Raw genomic sequence first — 25,690 nt, forward strand, 5'->3', positions numbered from 1 at the left:
TTTGAAGGAAACATCATGAAATAACGTGTGTTAGTGACCATTGTAACCGTGGTAACCTTGGTAACCATGGTAACCACCTCCCCCACAATGCGCAGCTTTCTTTCAGCTCCCTCTTCCCAGTGTACAGTACAGTGTACAGTGTTTAAGTGTGTAAGTGTTAAGTGTGTATAATACAGTTATACAGTACTGTAATATTGTGTGAGAATGTGGCTGTAACTAGAATTAATGGTGTTAACTACAGTTAATTAATGGTTTATACTCCTTGATACAGTTCCACAAATTATACAAAGGTAACCGACAAAGCAGTGTTTTCTACAAACTTTGCACAAAATGTTTCTTCAATTCCCCTGATTCAGCTACCTATATAATATATATAGCATATATTACGGCTAGAATGGGCAATATAATGGTAACTATAGTAACCAATAGAATCACTTTAAACTTCTAATCATATTATATGCATCCTTCGTAAAAAACTATGAATAAGTCTTTAGTAGTTTATTAAGCAGTAAATAATACTGGGTGGGGGGGGGGGTACGGTGGGGGGCACCCTTACTCCTAAGATAATATTATAAACTGAAAGATTAATTTCGTACAACTACAAAATTACAACGAAGCCTTGGTCATGATAATTATATATTATAAAGGAGTAGTGCTACTACATTAGAGTTCCTAAGGGGGAACCCTTATAAGTTTCTATTCATCATTCTTCCACTAAAGTAGTTCTTCTCTAAATTACAAATAAAGTGTTAATTGAAATGTTGGTTCATAACTCTGTATAAATGTGATAACATAATAAGTGGTAGCCATAACCATGGTAACTATGGTAACCATGCCATGGCTGTTCCGATACTTTTATTGTAGTAAAGTAGTAAGATTCAAATATTATTATCTATATATATATATAATTATAGTATATTTTAATATGCATTGTCTTGCAGAAATTTCAATAAGTTATGCGTATTAAAATCTTTTATTCTATTATGTATTATAATATATATATATATTGCAACCAATCTATCATTATATTTGTAAAATGTTATCTCCCAGACAATAAGCAACGTATTTTCTCAGTGGTCACATAGCTACATAGGTAGGTGGTTCTCATTGGCTCACAGTAAGACAGTAGTCCACACCATCTCAACATTTACGCATCACTCATCGGTTACAGAATATTATATTCTATAGATAGTACAATAATTTATTTTGTATCACATAAAGTAAAACACCCGCACTGCACCCCCCCCCCCCCGGCCCCCCCCCCCCCCCCCCCCCCCCCCCGGCCGAATAAGAAAGTTATAATATATAACAAAGTTTTACAGATTTGTACAGATTTAGAGGTTAGAAAGGTTACGTGGTGTGTGCCTTGAATCCTTTGGAGTGAAGTAATACAAGTATTATAAAGCTATAAAACTACAACTACTACAACTACTTATATTATCATATATTTTAACCTGTGAATCTGTAGAACGGGTTTTGTAATGAATAAAATCTACTATTTTCGTTATAATAGGCTCAGTTTTGTTATCCTATGGGTTTATCATGTCTATATCATAGCACCTCCAGGTATATCATAGCATGCTATCATCCAGTCATATTATGTGAACTTAGTTTAACAAATATTACTAACAAAGTAACATGTTATTTTAGTAGTAGTGGTAGTTATAATCTGATTAAGTTGTGTATTTGTTTAGTTGTACACATAAACATTTATACATGTATATTACTATACCATTACACGTTATAAACACTGTGCACGTGTAATGGCTCCCTACAGTTAGTAACGTTTATTCCGCAGTACTTACAAAGTATCACTATGTCTAGTAGCTAATAACACTACACGTGATCACTGGGAGGAGACACTATATTGATTTGATTAGCAATTTCTTAATGAAATAGTGGTTTTATCGCTGAGAACAACAACAACCATGTTACTAGTTACCACTAAACTACCCTGTTACTTTAGCTGTAGAAACTACTAGTGACTACTAAACTACCCTGCCTAAAGGGAGGGTTTTGTTGCTGATGATATAGGTGCACACTACACAGTATAGCTGTGTTAAGTAGTACTATTAGTGCCCCACCCCCGATAATACTGGTTAATATAGGGTCCCTAATGGGTTAAGGGTTAACGCACCATCTCACGCACCATTTTCACACAAAAAATGTCTCTGGAAACATCTATTTCTGTTCTGAAATCGAGCATTTTTTTAAACAAAAAACTGAGATAAGCCCCCCATGCCAGAATGATGCAATATTACTTTATGGTTGCACTAGCAGTTCCATAACCTACCATAACTTATTACTTAATATCGATGATATCATAACACACATAACCCCGGCATGCGCAGGGATTATATTTCAATTTTTCCCGCGACGCGCGGGAAAAGTTTATAATAATTTCGAGTGCGATGCACGAGGGATTATTGGCAAGTTTCCATAACTAATTTTTTGTGATCAGCGGTAATAACCGCTTTTTTTACGCTAAAAAAGCGCTTATTGATAAAACCCACCGTTATTTGGCGATTATAAAGCGATTATAAACGGTCCCGTTAATAAACGATTAAAAACGATTATAATCGCTTTTTTCATAAAATATTTTTGCAAAAGCGATTATTAGCGCTTTAAAAGCGATAATAAATCGCGAATTAAAATTATTAGTGATAAAAAAACGCTTTTATTTTAGGGTTGTCGATTATTATCGCTCCGTAAGCGCTTTTCAAAAAACGCTTATAAACCGTTTTTTGGACCGTTTTTTAAAACGCTTTTAATCGACTATAAGCGATTATATTCACTAGGGAAAGTTCCAAATTAAAAAGCGCCTACTAATCGTTAAAAAAACGCTTTTTTATTTTAAGTTAATAAGCGGTTTAAATCGATTATAAAACGATTATAAGCGACAATAAGCGATTTTTTGAATCTGCTAAAAAGCGATATTTTCACTATGATCAGCGCTTATAACCGCTTTTCTTGAAATTTTCCTACTGAAAAGCGTTTATAAGCGCTTATTTATTTGCTGTCTATAAGCGATTATAAACGATTATAAGCGCTTTTTTACGTATTTGAAACGAGGAAAAAATTGTCAGGTACGAGATATTATAAGCGATTATAAGTGATTATAGAATATCGTAAATGTTATTGCGTAAATGTTATTGCCTTCAATTTGTCGCTTATAAGCGATTATAAACGATTAAAAGCGCTTTTTGACGCATTTTAAAACTATGATCAAAATATGTTTTGATTTGATTTATTTGGGGTATATAAGCGATTATGTAAGCGGGGTATATAAGCGATTATAAACGATTATGAGCGCTTAATTGTTTACGTATTTGGAACGAGGACACAACTACTCAATAAACAACAAAAATTACGCGATAGCCGGAGGTCCCCAGGTAACGTCTCCGTCTCCGTCTCCGTCTCCGTCTCCGTCTCCGTCTCCGTCTCCGTCTCCGTCTCCGTCTCCGTCTCCGTCTCCGTCTCCGTCTCCGTCTCCGTCTCCGTCTCCGTCTCCGTCTCCGTCTCTGTCTCTGTCTCCGTCTCCGTCTCCGTCTCCGTCTCCGTCTCCGTCTCCGTCTCCTTCTCCTTCTCCGTCTCCTTCTCCTTTTTTAATTCGATTGTTTAGGGCTAGGGCTCGGGTTAGGGTTGTGGTAAGGGTATCGGATAGCTTCGGGGTTATATATTATGGTCGTTAGGGTTGGGATTACGCAGGAGGAGCAAAGTGCAAAGAAACTGCCACAAACTGCTACAAACTGCTACTAACTGCTACAAACTGGCACTAACTGCCACAAACTGGCACTAACTGCTACAAACGGGCACTGACTGCTACAAACGGGCACTAACTGCTGCAATCGCGCCCACGCATTGCTCCTCCTGTGATTAGGGTTTATATAAAACCGTTTTTTACGGCTGCAAAACTATAAAAACCTTGTACCCCCATCGTTGTTTCATTATACCCCTGTAGATTTTCTACGATACAGGGGGAGCTGCGCAATTGTGCGCAGCGGGTCATACAACGTATGACAATAAAACCAAAGTCACATAAAATTTTTGGGCGAGCGAATTAGTAAAAGCCAGCTCGGCATTTTGCCGCAATCTACGTGGTTGGGAGAAGGATTATTTGATGCGCGGCGCAGCCCAGTAGTGCATCGCGCTACAAGTAATTGTTCTACTTTATTGTATCCCAGAGTGGTATTTGACGCACGTTACTGGGCGGCGCTCAGCCTGTCATTCCGCCGAATCTCTATTATGAACATAATAGCCTGAGGTCCCCAGGTAAGACGCACGTTATAATTGTTTATATTAGGCGTGCAGAATTTTAACAAGAATTTCAACAAAAATTTTGCCGCGGTTAAACCACGCACGATCAATTTTTCTAATTGCCAAACACCACTCTGGGATATACAATAAAGTAGAACAATTACTTGTAGAGCGATGCACTACTAGACTGGACTGCGCCGCGCATCAAATAATTCTTCTCGCAACCACGTAGATCGCTGCAAAATGCACTATTGGGCCTTGCCGAACTGGCTTTTACTAATTCGCTGATTTGCTCGCCCAAAAATTTCATGTGACTTTGGTTTTTATTGTCATACGTTGTATGACCCGCCGCGCACAGGTGCGCGGCTCCCCTGTATCGTAGAAACTATACAGGGGTATAGTGAAACGGCAATGGGGGTTACTGGGCGGCGCTCAGCCTGTCATTCCGCCGAATCTTTATTCTTTATGAAACATAATAGCCTGGAGTCCCCAGGTAACGATGGGGGTCACGACGTGATACAAGGTTTTTATAGTTTTGCAGCCGTACAAAACGGTTTTACATAAACCCTAATCCCAACCCTAACAACCATAATATATAATCCCGAAGCTATCCGATACCCTTACCACAACCCTAACCCGAGCCCTAGCCCTAAACAATTGAATTCAAAAAAGGAAAAGGAGAAGGAGAAGGAGGAGGAGACGGAGACGGAGACGGGGGCGGAGACGGAGACGGAGACGGAGTATCATATCAAATTGTTGTTATTCTCTAGCCGACGGCTTGCTAGTTAAATAAATCGTACGCGTAATCAGTTTCAATCCCGGCCTCACGGAAAATCCCGAAACACGCGGTATCATAAACGTATTCGTAAACGGATGAAAGGCGACCATGTTACTAGTTCTATTATATAGATTATAGCTATAAGTATTAGTAGAAGTGTTACTGAGAGATGTGCACTTTGTGTTCATGTGTCGGCAAGAGAATAACCTCATTTGATCTCCTTTTCCTTCTCCTTGTCTCCTTGTCTCATTGTCTCCTTATCTCCTTGTGTCCTTGTCTCCTTGTCTCCTTGTCTCCTTGTCTCCTTGTGTCCTTGTGTCCTTGTGTCCTTGTCTCCTTGTGTCCTTGTCGCCTCGTGTCCTTGTCTCCTTGTCTCCGTGTCTCCTTGTCTCATTGTGTCCGTGTGTCCTTGTGTCCTTGTGTCCTTGTGTCCTTGTGTCCTTGTAGTTGTATCCTTGTGTCCTTGTGTCCTTGTCTCCTTGTGTCCTTGTCTCCTTGTCATTGTCCTTGTTTCATTGTCTTTGTCTCCTAGTCTCCTTGTCTCCTTGTCTCCTTGTCTCCTTGTCTCCTTGTCTCCTTGTCTCCTTGTCTCCTTGTCTCCTTTTCCTTGTCTCCTTGTCCTTGTCTCCTTGTCCTTGTCCTTGTCCTAGTCTCATTGTCCTTGTCTCCTTGTCCTTGTCTCCTTGTCCTTGTCTCTTTGTCTTTGTCTCCTTGTCCTTGTCTCCTTGTCCTTGTCTCCTTTTCCTTGTCTCCTTGTCCTTGTCTCCTTGTCCTTGTCCTTGTCCTTGTCCTTGTCCTTGTCCTTGTCCTTGTCCTTGTCCTTTTCCTTGTCCTTGTCCTTGTCCTTGTCCTTGTCCTTGTCCTTGTCCTTGTCCTTGTCCTTGTCTCCTTGTCCTTGTCTCCTTGTCCTTGTCTCGTTGTCCTTGTCTCGTTGTCCTTGTCTCGTTGTCCTTGTCTCCTTGTCCTAGTCTCATTGTCCTTGTCTCCTTGTCCTTGTCTCCTTGTCCTTGTCTCTTTGACCTTGTCTCCTTGTCCTTGTCTCCTTGTCCTTGTCTCCTTGTCCTTGTCCTTGTCCTTGTCCTTGTCCTTGTCCTTGTCCTTGTCCTTGTCCTTGTCCTTGTCCTTGTCCTTGTCCTTGTCCTTGTCCTTGTCCTTGTCCTTGTCCTTGTCCTTGTCCTTGTCCTTGTCCTTGTCCTTGTCCTTGTCCTTGTCCTTGTCCTTGTCCTTGTCCTTGTCCTTGTCCTTGTCCTTGTCCTTGTCCTTGTCCTTGTCCTTGTCCTTGTCCTTGTCCTTGTCCTTCTCCTTATTACCAACATCTTATCATCGTTGTTCAATTTTTGTGGTTGCAAACTTTCAGTTCTCTGGCAACAAGGATTAAGATAGATCGCTAAATGTTATGTCAATGTGTACAGTGTAACCATATATTTCCATATAACATATAGTGAAACAAATGTAATTAACTCAAGATTAAGAAGCGGTTGTAATTTATCAAAACGCAAATTATTAAAAATCAAAACGCAAATTATCGTCATGACGGCAAAAGATATATCTTTTATTTCCAATTTGCTGCGAAAATATTGGCAGATGTGCAAAAAATCCCAAGCTTCCCTAGAATTCATGTTTTACTAGCCTGTCACGTGACCAAAACGGTTTTTTTTGCTTATAACTCTCCAGGGAAGCATTTTTACCCTACGTCATGGGGGGTGATTCGGAATTAGCGTCCAAAAATACATCGATTTAGATCAATTTCATACCCAAAGGGCCTTTTCACAAGAATTTTCTTAAAATTTGGGCGAGCGATTTAGTATGAGCGCGCCGAGCTATGTCATTTATAATTATAATACCTCATAATCGCTTATAGTCCAGTCATTTATGGAAATGAACCTGCAAATTTTCAGATACTCACGAAACTTTGCACAGACCTTCCCAAAGGTATGAATAAACGATTTTCGGTTGGAGACATTTTTTTACCATGGGGAAAACCCAGGAGGGCCACGCACATATTGACCCAATAATGTAACCGACCCTTTGCTTCTGAAGGTCGTAGAGACTTCAAAATAGGCTTAAACGAAGCCGCATATGCATGTTTATATAGAAGTTATTGATCAACACATGGCCTAAAATCCTTAATTTTCGAGAAATTCGCCAAAAACCATTTTGGGCGAGGCGCTGAGCCAATTTGCTAACTTTTGATATAATCGTGATAGAGTCTTCGGACAAAGTGCAAAAGAACTGCAATTGGCATATTTATAGATGACTTATGAGGAAACATGTGCCTTAAAGTGCTTACTTTTTCAGTTATTGGCGAAAAACTGATTTTCGGTTCCAGAAATCATGCAAAAATATGAGTATCTGGTAAATTGGGCTATGAAGGCCCTAGAGATTTTTGAATGAGTGCAAATTGTGCAGAATGGCCATGTTTATGTGCAACTTATGAAGCAATATGTACCCTAAAATGCTCACTGTCCGAGTTATTTGGGGGAAAACCAGAGAAAATTTTCACGAAATAGAGCAAAATTGGTTATATCAGCCATTTTTGCCTCCCGTTCTATGTTAATAACTCGAACAGTGAGCATTTTAGGGTACATATTGCTTCATAAGTTGCACATAAACATGGCCATTCTGCACAATTTGCACCCATTCAAAAATCTCTAGGGCCTTCATACATCATAGCCCAATTTACCAGATACCCATATTTTTGCATGATTTCTGGAACCGAAAATCAGTTTCCGCCAATAACTGAAAAAGTAAGCACTTTAAGGCACATGTTTCTTCATAAGTCATATATAAATATGCCAATTGCGGTTCTTTTGCACTCTATCCGAAGACTCTATCACGATCATATCAAAAGTTAGTAAAATGGGCTCAGCGCCACGCCCAAAATGGTTTTTGGCGAATTTCTCGAAAATTAAGGATTTTAGGCCATGTGTTGATCAATAACTTCCATATAAACATGCATATGCGGCTTCGTTTAAGCCTATTTTGAAGTCTCTACGACTTTCAGAAGCAAAGGGTCAGTTACATTATTGGATCAATATGGGCGTGGCCCTCCTGGGTTTTCCCCATGGTAAAAAAATGTCTCCAACCGAAAATCGTTTATTCATACCTTTTGGAAGGTCTGTGCAAAGTTTCGTGAGTATCTGAAAATTTGCAGGTTCATTTCCATAAATGTCCATTAATAACTGGACTATTATTATAATATCGCGTAATTTTGTTGTTAATTGTGTCCTCGTTCCAAATACGTAAAAAATTAAGCGCTCATAATCGTTTATAATCGCTTATAGACAGCAAATAAATAAGCGCTTATAAACGCTTTTCAGTAGGAAAATTTCAAGAAAAGCGGTTATAAGCGCTGATCATAGTGAAAATATCGCTTTTTAGCAGATTTCAAAAAATCGCTTATTGTCGCTTATAATCGTTTTATAATCGATTTAAACCGCTTATTAACTTAAAATAAAAAAGCGTTTTTTTAACGATTAGTAGGCGCTTTTTAATTTGGAACTTTCCCTAGTGAATATAATCGCTTATAGTCGATTAAAAGCGTTTTAAAAACGGTCCAAAAAACGGTTTATAAGCGTTTTTTTGAAAAGCGCTTACGGAGCGATAATATTCGACAACCCTAAAATAAAAGCGTTTTTTTATCACTAATAATTTTAATTCGCGATTTATTATCGCTTTTAAAGCGCTAATAATCGCTTTTGCAAAAATATTTTATGAAAAAAGCGATTATAATCGTTTTTAATCGTTTATCAACGGGACCGTTTATAATCGCTTTATAATCGCCAAATAACGGTGGGTTTTATCAATAAGCGCTTTTTTAGCGTAAAAAAAGCGGTTATTACCGCTGATCACAAAAAATTAGTTATGGAAACTTGCCGGATTATTATGAAAATAACCCCGACGTGCTTTAGCACGAGGGGTTATTTTAATATAACTTAAGCGTGCCGGTGTTATGTGTTATAAACCCCTCCGGGTTAGTGCTAGGACCGACAAATTTGACATTTTACTCTTAAATATAGCTATATGAGATCATTAAGGAAAATATGAAATGGAATTCGGGACTACCAAATAAATACAACTAAGGTACTATGACTTTTGAAATTGGCGTTATATCTAAACATTATTCCTCAGTCAGAACGTTGAATGAATATGAATATCGATAAGGGGCGTCGAGTTAAGCCTGGCAAGCGATAAAAGCTAATAATGATATCGTGTCATGAAGTTTATCAAAGTAGACGACTATAATACATGGCTTATATCAAACACGACAAAATTAACCGAACCGGACAAAATCAAATGTAACCGTCGAGACAAGTTTTGGAACTGGTCCAATTAATGTAAGAGTTTAAGTAATGTAAGCAGTGTGCTGGAGTTTTGCCAGCGCCTGCAATTAGACCGATACGTAGATCGAGTGTATTTATAGTTCTTACGTTAAGCCATAGGTCACGTGACATTTTTTACCCATGCGCGTCGTAGTAGTTAGTCACGTGATACACGTCATCAAAACACGTGACAGTACGCGGTTGAAATTCTCATGGAATGTCAAAACAAAACAAATCTTGTTGAGCCAAATTAGCGGGGCGGGATTATAAAAGCTGTGCCGGGGTTATTTATTCAGCGGGAAAAACTAACAGCGGGAGCCGGGATTATCAGAATCTATTTAGCGGGAGCCGGGATTATCAGAATCTTATTCTATCCCGGAGGGGTTTATAATAATATTATGATCATATTATATAATTACTAGAAAACCCGTGGTCACAGGGAAGTGCGCTAATAGTATTTTTTGTTAGTAAGTTTAAATCGCGTAAAAAAATATCGTACACAACCGTTCAAGATACAGCCGATTAAAATGTTGCTCGCACTGAACACAACGTAATTACCACAAAACCGATCAAAATGTCGTAACAACTATTATTGCACGTGCACGTGCGTGTAACAATCCTCGTTACTATGGTTACTACGCAACTTCCTATTTCTCGTCTGATTTGCACGTGGGCGGTCGAACATACATACAAAGGGAATTCTCTGAATTATAGTAGAGATTACTATGATGATTAGCGTGAATTATCAAAAGTATCACTTTTCACAGCATGTCATATAATAGCCTACTCACGACTATGATTCTCACAAGGGCTGCAAACTTATTTGAGTATGAGTTCTATTATATAATATATATGTATTGTAATACTATGAGATTTTAACGTGGGGTGATTAAGTTATAAGCACCTCCGGGTTAGAATAATAAGGAAGGTTTGTGAAGATGAAAATATAGTTCTTGGAGAAGTACGAAAAAATCGGCACGAAAAATCGGTCACGAATAAGAGATAACGATATTAGTTAGTTCTAGTTATGACGGTGTTTAGCAGATGAGTCGGACTACCCAGTGATCCTATCACGTGACAGCTAATCAGCCAATCAGGCTTGAGTGGACACGTGGGCGCGGCTCTTGCCCTCTCCTTGGTTTAGAGCGAGCAGACGGGTATCGTATGTTTACTTTCCTTATCTGTAATTTGACCCTCTGTTCACATTTTTATCCCTACCACAGCTTTGCTCGGCAATTTCAAGGTGCTCATATTATCTCCTCACGTGACAAGATACGCGAGATTCGTTCCATCTCGATGTATCATTACCGTTATCTTTATTTCATCATGGCAGTGCTTATTATATGATAAATAAAGATAACGGCGTCATAGCTCCCCCCCCTCTCCCCCCCCCCCCCTCTCCCCCCCCCCCCTCTCCCCCATGTAGCTCCTTTAAATCCGACTTTAGGTAGTTTGCTACATTACACGATTACAATTGTACACCTAGTACACAAGTAATATATAATATAATATCTACACTTTATTAATATTCAGTTAGTACTCTTTGTGGGGTAAATATCACTAATTGAACTGTTACACCAATTAAATAACACGACAAGTTATCCACACATCAGATCTCAGCTCAGGGACTCAGCTACCAATCAGATCGGCAGAGTGTTAGCAATACAAGGTGCTCGGAACATTTTATTGTCATATTTTTCCTCGTAACGGGCGTTGTAATTAGGACAGCTGAAATATAGCTGTAACTTGTGGGCCTCCCTGTAGGCTGATCCTCATTAGAGAACACCTTGGATTATTAGCTCAGTGGGAGATTTTACACGCTAAACAGTAAAAAGACAAGCTGCTGGTTACTATGGTTACTGCATGTGGGCGCGGCTCAGCGGCTGCTGGTTTAACTGGTACAGCTGTGTTATGTGAGGAAATTAGAGTTACAACTACAAGTCTAGTATGATAGTATGATGAATCTATAATATATATTATATTACCTATGTTACCTGTGTTACCTGTGTTACCTATGTTACCTATGTTACCTGTGTTACCTATGTTACCTATGAGTATTGCTGAAAGCACAGTGTAAGGCCTACACGGACCGCCTCTAACTAGCCAATCCCTGTTTACATGCCGTGTAGCAGGGGACTAGAAAGAGCTAAACTAGTAAACTATGTTACCTGTGTTACCTATGTTACCTATGTTACCTATGTTACCTGTGTTACCTATTAGTGCTTTTCATTCAAAGAAGTAAAACCGAATCTTTTATGTCATGTTTCCAGGGTTTGGACTGGAATTGCCAGCTTAAAGAACTTCCATCGCATTACATTACATAATTTTCTCAATAAATGTAATAGATTTGTAGTGTTGTAATTAGTTTAAAATATGTTACCTATGTTACCTATGTTACCTGTGTTACCTATGTTACCTATGTTACCTGTGTTACCTGTGTTACCTATGTTACCTATGTTACCTATGTTACCTATGTTACCTGTGTTACCTATGTTACCTGTGTTACCTGTGTTACCTATGTTACCTGTGTTACCTATGTTACCTGTGTTACCTATGTTACCTGTGTTACCTATGTTACCTGTGTTACCTATGTTACCTATGTTACCTGTGTTACCTATGTTACCTATGTTACCTATGTTACCTATGTTACCTGTGTTACCTATGTTACCTGTGTTACCTATGTTACCTATGTTACCTATGTTACCTGTGTTACCTATGTTACCTACGTTACCTATGTTACCTATGTTACCTATGTTACCTATGTTACCTGTGTTACCTATGTTACCTGTGTTACCTGTGTTACCTATGTTACCTGTGTTACCTATGTTACCTGTGTTACCTGTGTTACCTATGTTACCTGTGTTACCTATGTTACCTATGTTACCTGTGTTACCTATGTTACCTGTGTTACCTATGTTACCTGTGTTACCTATGTTACCTATGTTACCTATGTTACCTATGTTACCTATGTTACCTATGTTACCTATGTTACCTGTGTTACCTATGTTACCTATGTTACCTGTGTTACCTATGTTACCTATGTTACCTGTGTTACCTATGTTACCTATGTTACCTGTGTTACCTATGTTACCTATGTTACCTATGTTACCTATGTTACCTATGTTACCTATGTTACCTGTGTTACCTATGTTACCTATGTTACCTATGTTACCTATGTTACCTGTGTTACCTATGTTACCTATGTTACCTGTGTTACCTATGTTACCTATGTTACCTGTGTTACATATATTACCTAAATATAATGTGATGGAAGAGATACATATATTATATCTATAATACAAATTATATCTAGCTCTCGGCTTGCCGATTGAACACTGTCAGCAGACGACGCCACCCACAATTATATCTATAACATATATATATGATACTACCTATGTTACCAATGTGCTGGGAGTATGGTGATATATAATATAGTATTCTGATGATATTATATTGATCCTCCAATATGTCAACTAATGGACCCTGGCTGATCTGATCTAACTAATATAATATCAAGAAGGGATATCTCACTTTCCTTCAGTTGAGAACTTGACAGTTGTTAAATGTTAATTAACTGCAGTGTAGTAAATGAGCTGTAAGTAAGTAGAGATGCTGACAATTTTGTCAGCATGAATAAGAAGTTGTTACTTTGAAACGTCGTTTATCCTAACAGTGCAGTATCATTTGTCGCAAGAAATCAGAATAATCAGAAACTATTTGGAACTCCCAAAAACTGTCTATAGTAAACAAAAGATACAAAAGGGCCGGAGAAATATGCACAAACGAATGTTCTGATACATTTTAATAATTAGTTTTGATAATTACTAATTAAATTCACAAAGAGGTAAGTTTTACCTAATGATAATCTTGAAGTTATTAAGGGGGAGATTTGTTAATTTAAGTTTGAATTTAAGTTTAAATTTGGCCCTGATCCAAGAAACCCAAATGAAGACTTTCATTTCAATACTTCACTACTTCAATAGTCACTGAATGAAGCACTTTAAATGTGTATTTGTATGCTGAGCGTTTCAGTGTAACCTACTATACGCTTACTGAACTAACTAACAATGTCGCAAATAGTTAACTTTTAAAACACACACTAAACCTGGCTGCTCCTACTACTGCTGTTGTTATGTGTATTAACTGCTGTTTAATAACACTCTTACAATAGAACTGCAGCTTAGTTTTATACTTTATAGTTTATACTGCAAGTTTTATAATATAATGTAATATAATATAATATATAACACTATATATTATATATTATATATTATAGTATAATAATTGAGGGAGAAATAATAATATCATTACTACGTTTTTATTTTTAGTTCGGTATGTAAACTACTCAATTCTCTGATTCTGAAGTATACTGTTAAAAAAGCTTCGAACACTTAGCCTGAGTAGTATAGCTTACATTACATTACATTACATTACACTACACTACACTACACTACATTACATTACATTACATTACATTACATTACATTACATTACATTACATTACATTACATCACATCACATCACACCGGAAATTTAATCAATTATATCAATGACTTTAAAGCTTCATAATTAATCATAGTTGCCGGCAGATTAAATTACTAAAACATTCGCTAGATAAAAAGATAATCATAATAATTAGAATTAGATGCGAAGGTATATTATCAACATAACATAAGCGTGATCAATTAGAAAGCCCCTCAGTGATTACGAAATGTAGAAGTAGTAGTATTTACTATTTACCATAATAAAACTGATCTCTAGTGTACATAAGGGACTTGTAAACTAAAGATCAGATCTTATAACTTGTGTTGTCATGGTAACTCCAGACTTGTAGACCCGATCCTTCTAATGCTTTGTTTAAGTCTCACCACTGAGGCGTGGGGCAATTGTTAGCAGTATATTGTTTGCAGTATATACCAATACCACCCAGTTGTAAAGAAACCAGTGCTATGGGAACCAATGCCCGGGCTACAGCACCACACGTGTCAATAAAACGTGTCAATAAGAAGTGAGAAGTGAGAACCACGTGACACTCCACGTGAGAGTTACCATGACAACACGAGCAAGGCACAGGTCACGTGACTCTGTCTTGCTCGTCACGTGACTTTTATACAATAATTAAAAACGCAGGATACTGACGAACAGGGGGGGGATATACAAACAAACGTGTGTTTTATCAAAAAACACATGGTTTTTATTATAGAAATACTTTTTACTGTCTCATTAATTCATCTATTATTATTGGTGTGTTATAATCAATCAAATTAACTTTCACGGAAATGAATCTCAGGATAATCTCGAATACTTTGCAATTATATAAATTATTTTAAATTGTACATCTAATACACTCAAGAATAACAATATAAGCTGATTAGTGATTACGTGATGTATAAGTTTTATTGTGAAAATATTTTTGTTTCTTTGGAAGTTCACGAAAAAAACACACAGTCATAATATTAAGTATCTAATTATATAAACTAAACTTGTTGTACTTAGCTAAATGAAGGAAGCACTTCACTTTAGTAACAGAGTGTAGACTTAGTTGCAGGGAGGAATATATTAGTTGGTCCTAAGAAGACATGTCTCAATTTTAACCTCCCCAGCTACAAGTAAAAGCGCTATTATACTGTTACTAATAAGTAACATACTGTTACTAAGCGCTATAGTACAGAAGCATACGTGCGTTATCGTAAGTAAATCAACTGTTTGACGAATTGTAACGAAATTATGTCCTGTTTGAGCTGGTTATTCTTGTTATACTGCATTTAGTCATGTTATACTGGTTACTACTGGTTACTACTGGTTACTACTGGTTGCTACCGGTTTAGTCATGTTATACTGGTTACTACTGGTTACTACTGGTTACTACTGGTTACTACTGGTTTAGTCATGTTGTAAAGGAAGGTACATTGTTGCAGTACCAGCTCTGTAGCTCACTTCTTTACCACTATGTTACCCACTACTTGGTACGTGGTGTTGGTTTGTGGGCTCTCTAAACCTACAGACAATGCTGACAGAGTACACTCTAACTCTCTAAACCTACACTCTACATACGGCTCGGCTGCACAGTGCACATAGTTACTATGCCATTACTTGTTATGTAAACTAACTGTGATGTGACGAAGTAATTGCAGCACTGTAATAATGATACATATAATATAATATAACATTACCTTGTCATACTACAATATTGTTCAGTTCTTACACTTTCTAATACACCACAAACACCTTATATACTACCCCTTCAGCACACTTTATATTTGTATGAAGCTCCAACCCTTACTATAGTCCTATATATTGTTGTAGTTCAAAGGAAGGCAGTGCTATGATAGGTGCTACTACTACAGTGCTATTAGTGCTATGATAGGTGCTACTACTACAGTGCTATTAGTATTTAGTGCTATGATAGGTGCTACTACTACAGTGCTATTAGTGCTATGATAGCTGCTACTACTACAGTGCTATTAGTGCTATGATAGGTGCTGCTACTACAGTGCTATTCGTGCTATGATAGGTGCTACTACTACAGTGCTATTAGTGCTATGATAGGTGCTACTACTACAGTGCTATTAGTGCTATGATAGGTGCTACTACTACAGTGCTATTAGTGCTATGATAGGTGCTACTACTACAGTGCTATTAGTATTTAGTGCTATGATAGGTGCTACTACTACAGTGCTATAAGTGCTATGATAGGTGCTACTACTACAGTGCTATTAGTGCTATGATAGGTGCTGCTACTACAGTGCTATTCGTGCTATGAGAGGTGCTACTACTACAGTGCTATAAGTGCTACGAGAGGTGCTACTACTACAGTGCTATTAGTGCTATGATAGGTGCTACTACTACAGTGCTATTAGTGCTATGAGAGGTGCTACTACTACAGTGCTATTAGTGCTATGATAGGTGCTGCTACTACAGTGCTATTCGTGCTATGAGAGGTGCTACTACTACAGTGCTATAAGTGCTATGAGAGGTGCTACTACTACAGTGCTATAAGTGCTATGATAGGTGCTACTACTACAGTGCTATTAGTGCTATGATAGGTGCTACTACTACAGTGCTATTAGTGAGTAAAGCTGGCACACAGGTAAATACGTGCACATATGTTCACTACTACACTAGCTATGTTACACGTGTTTACAATAACCAGATCCAGCGAGCACCGTACCAGCGAACACGTGCCTTTATATTAAAAATATATATTATATATATTATATAACACTTTATATATTATATCATATTATATTATTATAACAATATTATATAGATGTGGATACTGGCGGGGAAGTGATACTTGTTTGTTTTATTATATTATATTGTAAGCTTGACTCTATACTATCCAGTATCCCTCCTTACCTTCCTACCTTACTTACATGACACGTAACACATGGAAGTAGAGGTTCACTACAGGGATATCATTTACAGTGGAGCTGGGAGAGTTTACTTACAGGGGGACTTACAGGGGGACTTACAGGGGGACTTACAGGGGGACTTACAGGGGGACTTACAGGGGGACTTACAGGGGGACTTACAGGGGGACTTACAGGGGGACTTACAGGGGGACTTACAGGGGGACTTACAGGGGGACTTACAGGGGGACTTACAGGGGGACTTACAGGGGGACTTACAGGGGGACTTACAGGGGGACTTAAGGCTTCTTTCCAGATAAGAGCCTTTAACTTGTCGCATCAAACGGGATCAATAGAAATTTACCCAAGAAAACACCAATTAACTATTATTAGTTTAACTATGGTAACTAGTAGTGTAAATATGGTAACTAGTAGTGTAAATGTGGTATTGTGGAAATATCAAAGATGAAGATCTTGTGCCTGGAAAACACAACCGTGCTCAAGATCTACTTTTGGTTAAGAATTCCAACTCTGTAGTTCTGTAACAACTCTGTAATACTCTGAATATTTCATTTGATCCATTGTAACAACAACCCTCGTCTGCCATAATACAAGTAAAGTAAATATATCAAAACATTTTTATCCAATGGAAAATTACCCTTTTCTTCTCCAGATGAAGAAGAACAAAGCGTTAGATTCTGTACAGGTGACACTCTACTCTCTACACAAATAAAAACATTTCTAAAATACCAAAAGGGGGATAATGGGCAAGCTGTAAAACAAAAGGGGGGAGATAGGGGGAGAAAGGGGTAACTGGTAGTGTAACTATGGTAACTAGGGGGGAGAAAGGGGTAACTAGTAGTGTAACTATGGTAACTAGGGGGGAGAAAGGGGGGAGAAAGGGGTAACTAGTAGTGTAACTATGGTAACTAGGGGGGAGAAAGGGGGGAGAAAGGGGTAACTATGGTAACTAGGGGGAGAAAGGGGAGAGAAAGGGGAGAGAAAGGGGTAACTAGTAGTGTAACTATGGTAATTAGGGGGGAGAAAGGGGGGAGAAAGGGGTAACTAGTAGTGTAACTATGGTAACTAGGGGGGGGGAAGGGGCACTCTACATTCTACACTCTAGCCTCTATACTCTAGTCTCTACTCTCTACACTCTACACGTAATTGATTACATCATCATATTATATAATAATGTAATATTATTACATGGAATAACTACAGACTCATCCCGAATAACAGGTGTGCACACTAAACTACACTACACTAAACTACACTACACTAAACTACACAACACTGATCTGCATGATCTGCCCTCTTATTGGCCACATCGTCCCGCCTGACTCTCCTTACCAACAATCATTGGTGGTAACCTAGCACGTGGTCATGACAACCCCGACTAGCATTTAGCACGTGGTCATGACAACACCGACACTAGCTCTGAAGAGGGAGGGGTCTGTGGAGGAGGTATGTAAACTGGGACAACGCCACGTTACCATAGTTACACTACTAGTTACCACGTTACCATAGTTACACTACTAGTTACCACGGTAAAATGGTAGGCTATATCACGGGGGGGGGGGGGGGGGGGGGGGGTTATACACGTCACGTATAATATTGTAGGTTATATTAGTAGGTTAAATAAATTTAAAAGGCTTGGTCTTGACAACAATTATATAACTATATAAGTATATAAGTCTGCGAAATCCTTCTCAAAAAAAAAAAAAAATAGTTATAATATTTTATAGATAAAACATTGAGCTTGTGCTTTAATGAACTTAATCTACCAATCTTGAATATCTCATCTGGTATGATTTTTGTCTTTGTTAAAACACAAGGAATTATTTCCTAACGTTTCTGACCAATTAGCTCATCTGACTGGATTTGTAGAACCATTAGGTAGGATTAGGATCAGGTAATTAATAGTGAAGCAAGGGCAGGCAGCTGTGATTATGGTAATGTCATACTATAAGCACTCCTTCATAAACATAACTCTTGCTGCAGTGTGAGCAAGTACAGATTAGTCATGCTTGTTTTGTACAATGTACATTTAGATAAGCGTGTTCAGCTAAATATAGAATTTAGGTAATGGTCAGGAGGAGGGACTCCTTGACTCCTTCATAAACATATTATACTTCTCCACACTCCGTGATGCTGTGATGTATAAAGACACACGATGTGTTATATTGAATTTCCTAGACTCTAGGTAAGTAGGTACTGCAGGGGAGGGGATTAGATAATATATTATATATTAGATAAAGTTAGTAGGAGGAGTAGGAGTGTTCTCCACTTCCTACCCATGTGACCTTTTCCACAATAATTATCTGTTGAAATCTCGCGTATAAATTGTGAATAAGGTGTACATCTGTTGAACTGGTACTATCTACACTGGAAAGTTACCCAATATAATATATAATATTTCTGTTACCTAGTTGCCATAGCAACGAGTCACACCTGACTCAACAGTAAAACTAATTACACGTCCCAGCTACCTGCTTCTAGTCGGTACATAATTGTAATTGCATTCCGTTTTAATTATTACTGTGATTATTACTGTAATTATTTTTTGTGGGGGTGGGCAGGTTTTATCAACCTCTATAGGTTTTTATCAACCTCTGTAGTCTGTGCGGCATTATTGAACAGATGAATGAGGATGCCACATACTATATTATAATACTGGATAGAGAGACACTATATTATTAAGTGTGTATATTCCCTCCTCCGCCCAAACCAGTACACATTTATCTAAAAGCCCTTTATTCCACCTGCTAGCTACCCACCTTTATTTAAATATAAAGCCACATTGCTCCTTTATAATAACCATTGATTCTTTTGTAGTACTTTTCATGAATAATGAATGTGTGTGACACGATCCTAGTGAGCATGTCACGTGACCTAGCGCATTAAACACTAGTCACGTGACCAGAGAGTAGAACACAAAAGAACGAGATCCAGGGCAGCTACAAAACGTGACTTCAACCAAGTGTTCTCCTTTATCAAACTCTTAAATCAAGTGAGTTCTCTCTCTCTCTCTCCAGTGAGTTACAACAGGTTCCTATTATAATCCTGGTGTATTTTAATTAGAAGACAATGGAAGTAGTTATAAGCATATAACTCCTGCGGTGCTCTTACTGGTTCCCATATAAATCTATTCAATAATAATAAGACAATGACTTTCTACCGGAGATAAAACCATTGCCAATTCATCTGCTGAAATTCTTGCCTCTCTCACAACAAAACATCCCATGTTTTACAAACCAGGTTTTATTGTGATATATAATAAGGACATGATAATAGCATAATACAATCATATTGTTATCCTTATCTTCTTCTAGAATATAAGAATGGCAGCAAAGGAGGCAGTAAAAGTTCTAGTACCGGGGGCGGGGAACGCCTGCGGAGGATGCCTGTTTTAATAAACTGGTGCAGAGCGTGTGTGAATATGCAGCTGGAACGTGTGACGAAGGCTCTTTCGTCCCTAACTACTGTAGTCTCTACTATAGTCTCTATCCCTAACTACTGTAGTCTCTATCCCTAACTACTGTAGTCTCTACTGTAGTCTCTATCCCTAACTACTGTAGTCTCTACTGTAGTCTCTATCCCTAACTACTGTAGTCTCTACTGTAGTCTCTACTGTAGTCTCTATCCCTAACTACTGTAGTCTCTATCCCTAGACCCTAACTACTGTAGTCTCTACTGTAGTCTATATCCCTAACTACTGAAGTCTCTATCAGACTCTATCAGCTGTTTGTTTCTTTACAATACTCGTTCTCAATCTGGTATCGGAGAATAATCCAACTCAATTCTGAGTGTAAACTCTACTACTACTTAGTAGAGTAGTAGCTACTACTCTCATACTAGATATAATTATCCACAGTCTCTCCAACAGTTGATTCCTCGCTTAATTAAATAGGTAATTAGTTGGTTAATTAGTTAGCCTGGTAAGTTACCCCTTCTTAATAACGCAGTGTCACTAAAGATGAACTCTCAATACAGAATAGTTTATTCCTTCCTGAACTTTAAACTTCTTTGTGATTGTAAGAAAGAGAAACATTTAGACCTCCCTTCCCCGCAATATACACCACTACCACTACCCATCTACAATGCCGCCTATTGTACTAAACATTTAGACCTCACGCGTGTTATATAATAATACTCACACAGTCAGTGACAATGTGACTGTCACACGGTATAGTCTACTATTGTCACGCGTGTTATATAATAATACTCGCACAGTCAGTGACAATGTGACTGTCACACGGTATAGTCTACTATTGTCACGCGTGTTATATAATAATACTCACACAGTCAGTGACAATGTGACTGTCACACGGTATAGTCTACTATTGTCACGCGTGTTATATAATAATACTCGCACAGTCAGTGACAATGTGACTGTCACACGGTATAGTCTACTATTGTCACGCGTGTTATATAATAATACTCACACAGTCAGTGACAATGTGACTGTCACACGGTATAGTCTACTATTGTCACGCGTGTTATATAATAATACTCGCACAGTCAGTGACAATGTGACTGTCACACGGTATAGTCTACTATTGTCACGCGTGTTATATAATAATACTCACACAGTCAGTGACAATGTGACTGTCACACGGTATAGTCTACTATTGTCACGTGTGTTATATACAATAATACTCACACAGTCAGTGACAATGTGACTGTCACACGGTATTGTCTACTATTGTCACGCGTGTTATATAATAATACTCACAGAGTCAGTGACAATGTGACTGTCACACGGTATAGTCAACTATTGTCACGCGTGTTATATAATAATACTCACACAGTCAGTGACAATGTGACTGTCACACGGTATTGTCTACTATTGTCACGCGTGTTATATAATAATACTCACACAGTCAGTGACAATGTGACTGTCACACGGTATAGTCTACTATTGTCACGCGTGTGATATAATAATACTCACACAGTCAGTGACAATGTGACTGTCACACGGTATAGTCTACTATTGTCACGCGTGTTATATAATAATACTCACACAGTCAGTGACAATGTGACTGTCACACGGTATAGTCTACTATTGTCACGCGTGTTATATAATAATACTCAAACAGTCAGTGACAATGTGACTGTCACACGGTATAGTCTACTATTGTCACGCGTGTTATATAATAATACTCACACAGTCAGTGACAATGTGACTGTCACACGGTATAGTCTACTATTGTCACGCGTGTTATATAATAATACTCACACAGTCAGTGACAATGTGACTGTCACACGGTATAGTCTACTATTGTCACGCGTGTTATATAATAATAATACTCACACAGTCAGTGACAATGTGACTGTCACACGGTATTGTCTACTATTGTCACGCGTGTTATATAATAATACTCACACAGTCAGTGACAATGTGACTGTCACACGGTATAGTCTACTATTGTCACGCGTGTTATATAATAATACTCAAACAGTCAGTGACAATGTGACTGTCACACGGTATAGTCTACTATTGTCACGCGTGTTATATAATAATACTCACACAGTCAGTGACAATGTGACTGTCACACGGTATAGTCTACTATTGTCACGCGTGTTATATAATAATACTCACACAGTCAGTGACAATGTGACTGTCACACGGTATAGTCTACTATTGTCACGCGTGTTATATAATAATACTCACACAGTCAGTGACAATGTGACTATATATAATAATACTCACACAGTCAGTGACAATGTGACTGTCACACGGTATAGTCTACTATTGTCACGCGTGTTATAGTATAATAATACTCACACAGTCAGTGACAATGTGACTGTCACACGGTATAGTCAACTATTGTCACGCGTGTTATATAATAATACTCACACAGTCAGTGACAATGTGACTGTCACACGGTATAGTCTACTATTGTCACGCGTGTTATATATAATAATACTCACACAGTCAGTGACAATGTGACTGTCACACGGTATAGTCTACTATTGTCACGCGTGTTATATAATAATACTCACACAGTCAGTGACAATGTGACTGTCACACGGTATAGTCTACTATTGTCACGCGTGTTATATAATAATACTCACACAGTCAGTGACAATGTGACAGTCACACGGTATTGTCTACTATTGTCACGCGTGTTATATAATAATACTCACACAGTCAGTGACAATGTGACTGTCACACGGTATAGTCTACTATTGTCACGCGTGTTATATAATAATAATACTCACACAGTCAGTGACAATGTGACTGTCACACGGTATAGTCTACTATTGTCACGCGTGTTATATATAATAATACTCACACAGTCAGTGACAATGTGACTGTCACACGGTATAGTCTACTATTGTCACGCGTGTTATATATAATAATACTCACACAGTCAGTGACAATGTGACAGTCACACGGTATTGTCTACTATTGTCACGCGTGTTATATAATAATACTCACACAGTCAGTGACAATGTGACTGTCACACGGTATAGTCAACTATTGTCACGCGTGTTATATAATAATACTCACACAGTCAGTGACAATGTGACTGTCACACGGTATAGTCAACTATTGTCACGCGTGTTATATAATAATACTCACACAGTCAGTGACAATGTGACTGTCACACGATATAGTCAACTATTGTCACGCGTGTTATATAATAATACTCACACAGTCAGTGACAATGTGACTGTCACACGGTCTCACGCGTGTTATATAATAATACTCACACAGTCAGTGACAATGTGACTGTCACACGGTATTGTCTACTATTGTCACGCGTGTTATATAATAATACTCACACAGTCAGTGACAATGTGACTGTCACACGGTATAGTCTACTATTGTCACGTGTGTTATATAATAATACTCACACAGTCAGTGACAATGTGACTGTCACACGGTCTCACGCGTGTTATATAATAATACTCACACAGTCAGTGACAATGTGACTGTCACACGGTATAGTCTACTATTGTCACGTGTGTTATATAATAATACTCACACAGTCAGTGACAATGTGACTGTCACACGGTATAGTCTACTATTGTCACGTGTGTTATATAATAATACTCACACAGTCAGTGACAATGTGACTGTCACACGGTCTCACGCGTGTTATATAATAATACTCACACAGTCAGTGACAATGTGACTGTCACACGGTATAGTCTACTATTGTCACGTGTGTTATATAATAATACTCACACAGTCAGTGACAATGTGACTGTCACACGGTATAGTCTACTATTGTCACGCGTGTTATATATAATAATACTCACACAGTCAGTGACAATGTGACTGTCACACGGTATTGTCTACTATTGTCACGCGTGTTATATAATAATACTCACACAGTCAGTGACAATGTGACTGTCACACGGTATAGTCTACTATTGTCACGCGTGTTATATAATAATACTCACACAGTCAGTGACAATGTGACTGTCACACGGTATAGTCTACTATTGTCTGTGTTGGGTAAGAGTTCCATTCATACAGCTAACTGGATTAGGGCAGTAAGGTAGTACCTCTTCGTGACCAGGTACCATAGCAACCAGGTACCATAGCAACCAGGTACCATAGCAACATGGCCGTGTTCATGTACAATGTTGCAGTAATTAGTAATGTTGCAATGCAGTAAAGATGCAGTAATTAGCAATGCTGCAATGCAACTATGCAAAATACAGGTGCACCAGAGCACACTACTTCAGCCCACTACTAGTAGTTTACCCTCATTATCAGGTGAAAGGTATTACTATAGGTACTAGGTATACTATATATATTATATAATAATATATATAACCAGTTATCCTGCAGGCCTTGCTGAAGCTTTACTCACAGAAGTAGTTATATACATATATTATATATATATAATATATGTTATATAGTAACTTAGTAATATTCACTCAGACTTACAGTCTTCAACCTTCAAGCTAATCACATAAAACCATGAATAATTGGATGTGCAGAATCTAATTACCCAATAAGTGAGCTATTGTCGATATGGTTAGTGTCGCTGTGCCAGTGCAATGAAACAGTGCCAGTGCAATGAAACAGTGCCAGTGCAATGAAACGGTGCCAGTGCAATGAAACAGTGCCAGTGCAATGAAACAGTGCCAGTGCAATGAAACGGTGCCAGTGCAATGAAACAGTGCCAGTGCAATGAACAGTGCCTATGTTGACTAAGTCTACCTACGTAGCCTGTACAGTGTACAGGTGTGTACAGTAACCATGGCAATAGTTCAATCAGGGCCAGCAAATAAAACTACCTCACACCCTGTGTTTTGACAGAAGGTGAATATATCTTACACTAGTATATAATATATATAATATTTATAATATAATATAGTCCTATAATAATCAGGACTAATATGGACTGTGCTGCAAAATATTGCACCTTTCTGAAAACAGTATTTTATAAAAGTGAGTATTTTGAAGTTGTCCACTGAGAACTGAAAGTCATCTCCAACACTTCTGCATGTAGCTTGGGTGAAACATTTTCTACAGCTACCAGTTTACCTTAAATAGACTAACTGTTAACAGTATTACAGTAACCATAGTAACTGTTACCAGTAACCATTGTAACTGTTACCAGTAACCATTGTAACTGTTACCAGTAACCATTGTAACTGTTACCAGTAACCATTGTAACTGTTACCAGTAACCATTGTAACTGTTACCAGTAACCATTGAACTGTTCCAGTAACCATTAACTTACCATTACCTTTTTCTTTTACCTGAACCATGTTACAGTCCTAAAACCAATTGTATGTTACCAGTAACCATTGTAACTGTGTACCAGTAACCATTGTAACTGTTACCAGTAACCATTGTAACTGTTACCAGTAACCATTGTAACTGTTACCAGTAACCTTTGTAACTGTTACCAGTAACCATTGTAACTGTTACCAGTAACCATTGTAACTGTTACCAGTAACCATTGTAACTGTTACCAGTAACCATTGTAACTGTTACCAGTACCATG

The 25,690-nt window shown here is 38.1% G+C and overlaps 2 protein-coding genes across 2 annotated transcripts in view; both read right to left on the reverse strand.

Annotated features, from left to right (window-relative positions):
- The window catches only part of LOC134822081 (1-phosphatidylinositol 4,5-bisphosphate phosphodiesterase beta-4-like), an 858,242-nt gene that overhangs the window by 36,710 nt on the left and 795,842 nt on the right, over window positions 1-25,690 (reverse strand). The gene's annotated exons all lie outside the window — the stretch shown is intronic.
- The window catches only part of LOC134821664 (uncharacterized PPE family protein PPE62-like), a 22,758-nt gene continuing 2,615 nt past the window's right edge, over window positions 5,548-25,690 (reverse strand). The window contains exons 2-3 of the mRNA XM_063832367.1: window positions 11,936-12,493; window positions 5,548-5,723 (exon numbers count right to left, since the gene is read on the reverse strand). Of these exons, the coding sequence (XP_063688437.1) occupies window positions 5,548-5,723; window positions 11,936-12,493 (734 nt within the window). The remainder of the gene's footprint in view (window positions 5,724-11,935; window positions 12,494-25,690) is intronic.

This window comes from Bolinopsis microptera, chromosome 10 (genome assembly GCF_026151205.1).
Source record: "Bolinopsis microptera isolate Bmic1 chromosome 10, MBARI_Bmic_1.0, whole genome shotgun sequence".
NCBI lineage: Eukaryota > Metazoa > Ctenophora > Tentaculata > Lobata > Bolinopsidae > Bolinopsis > Bolinopsis microptera.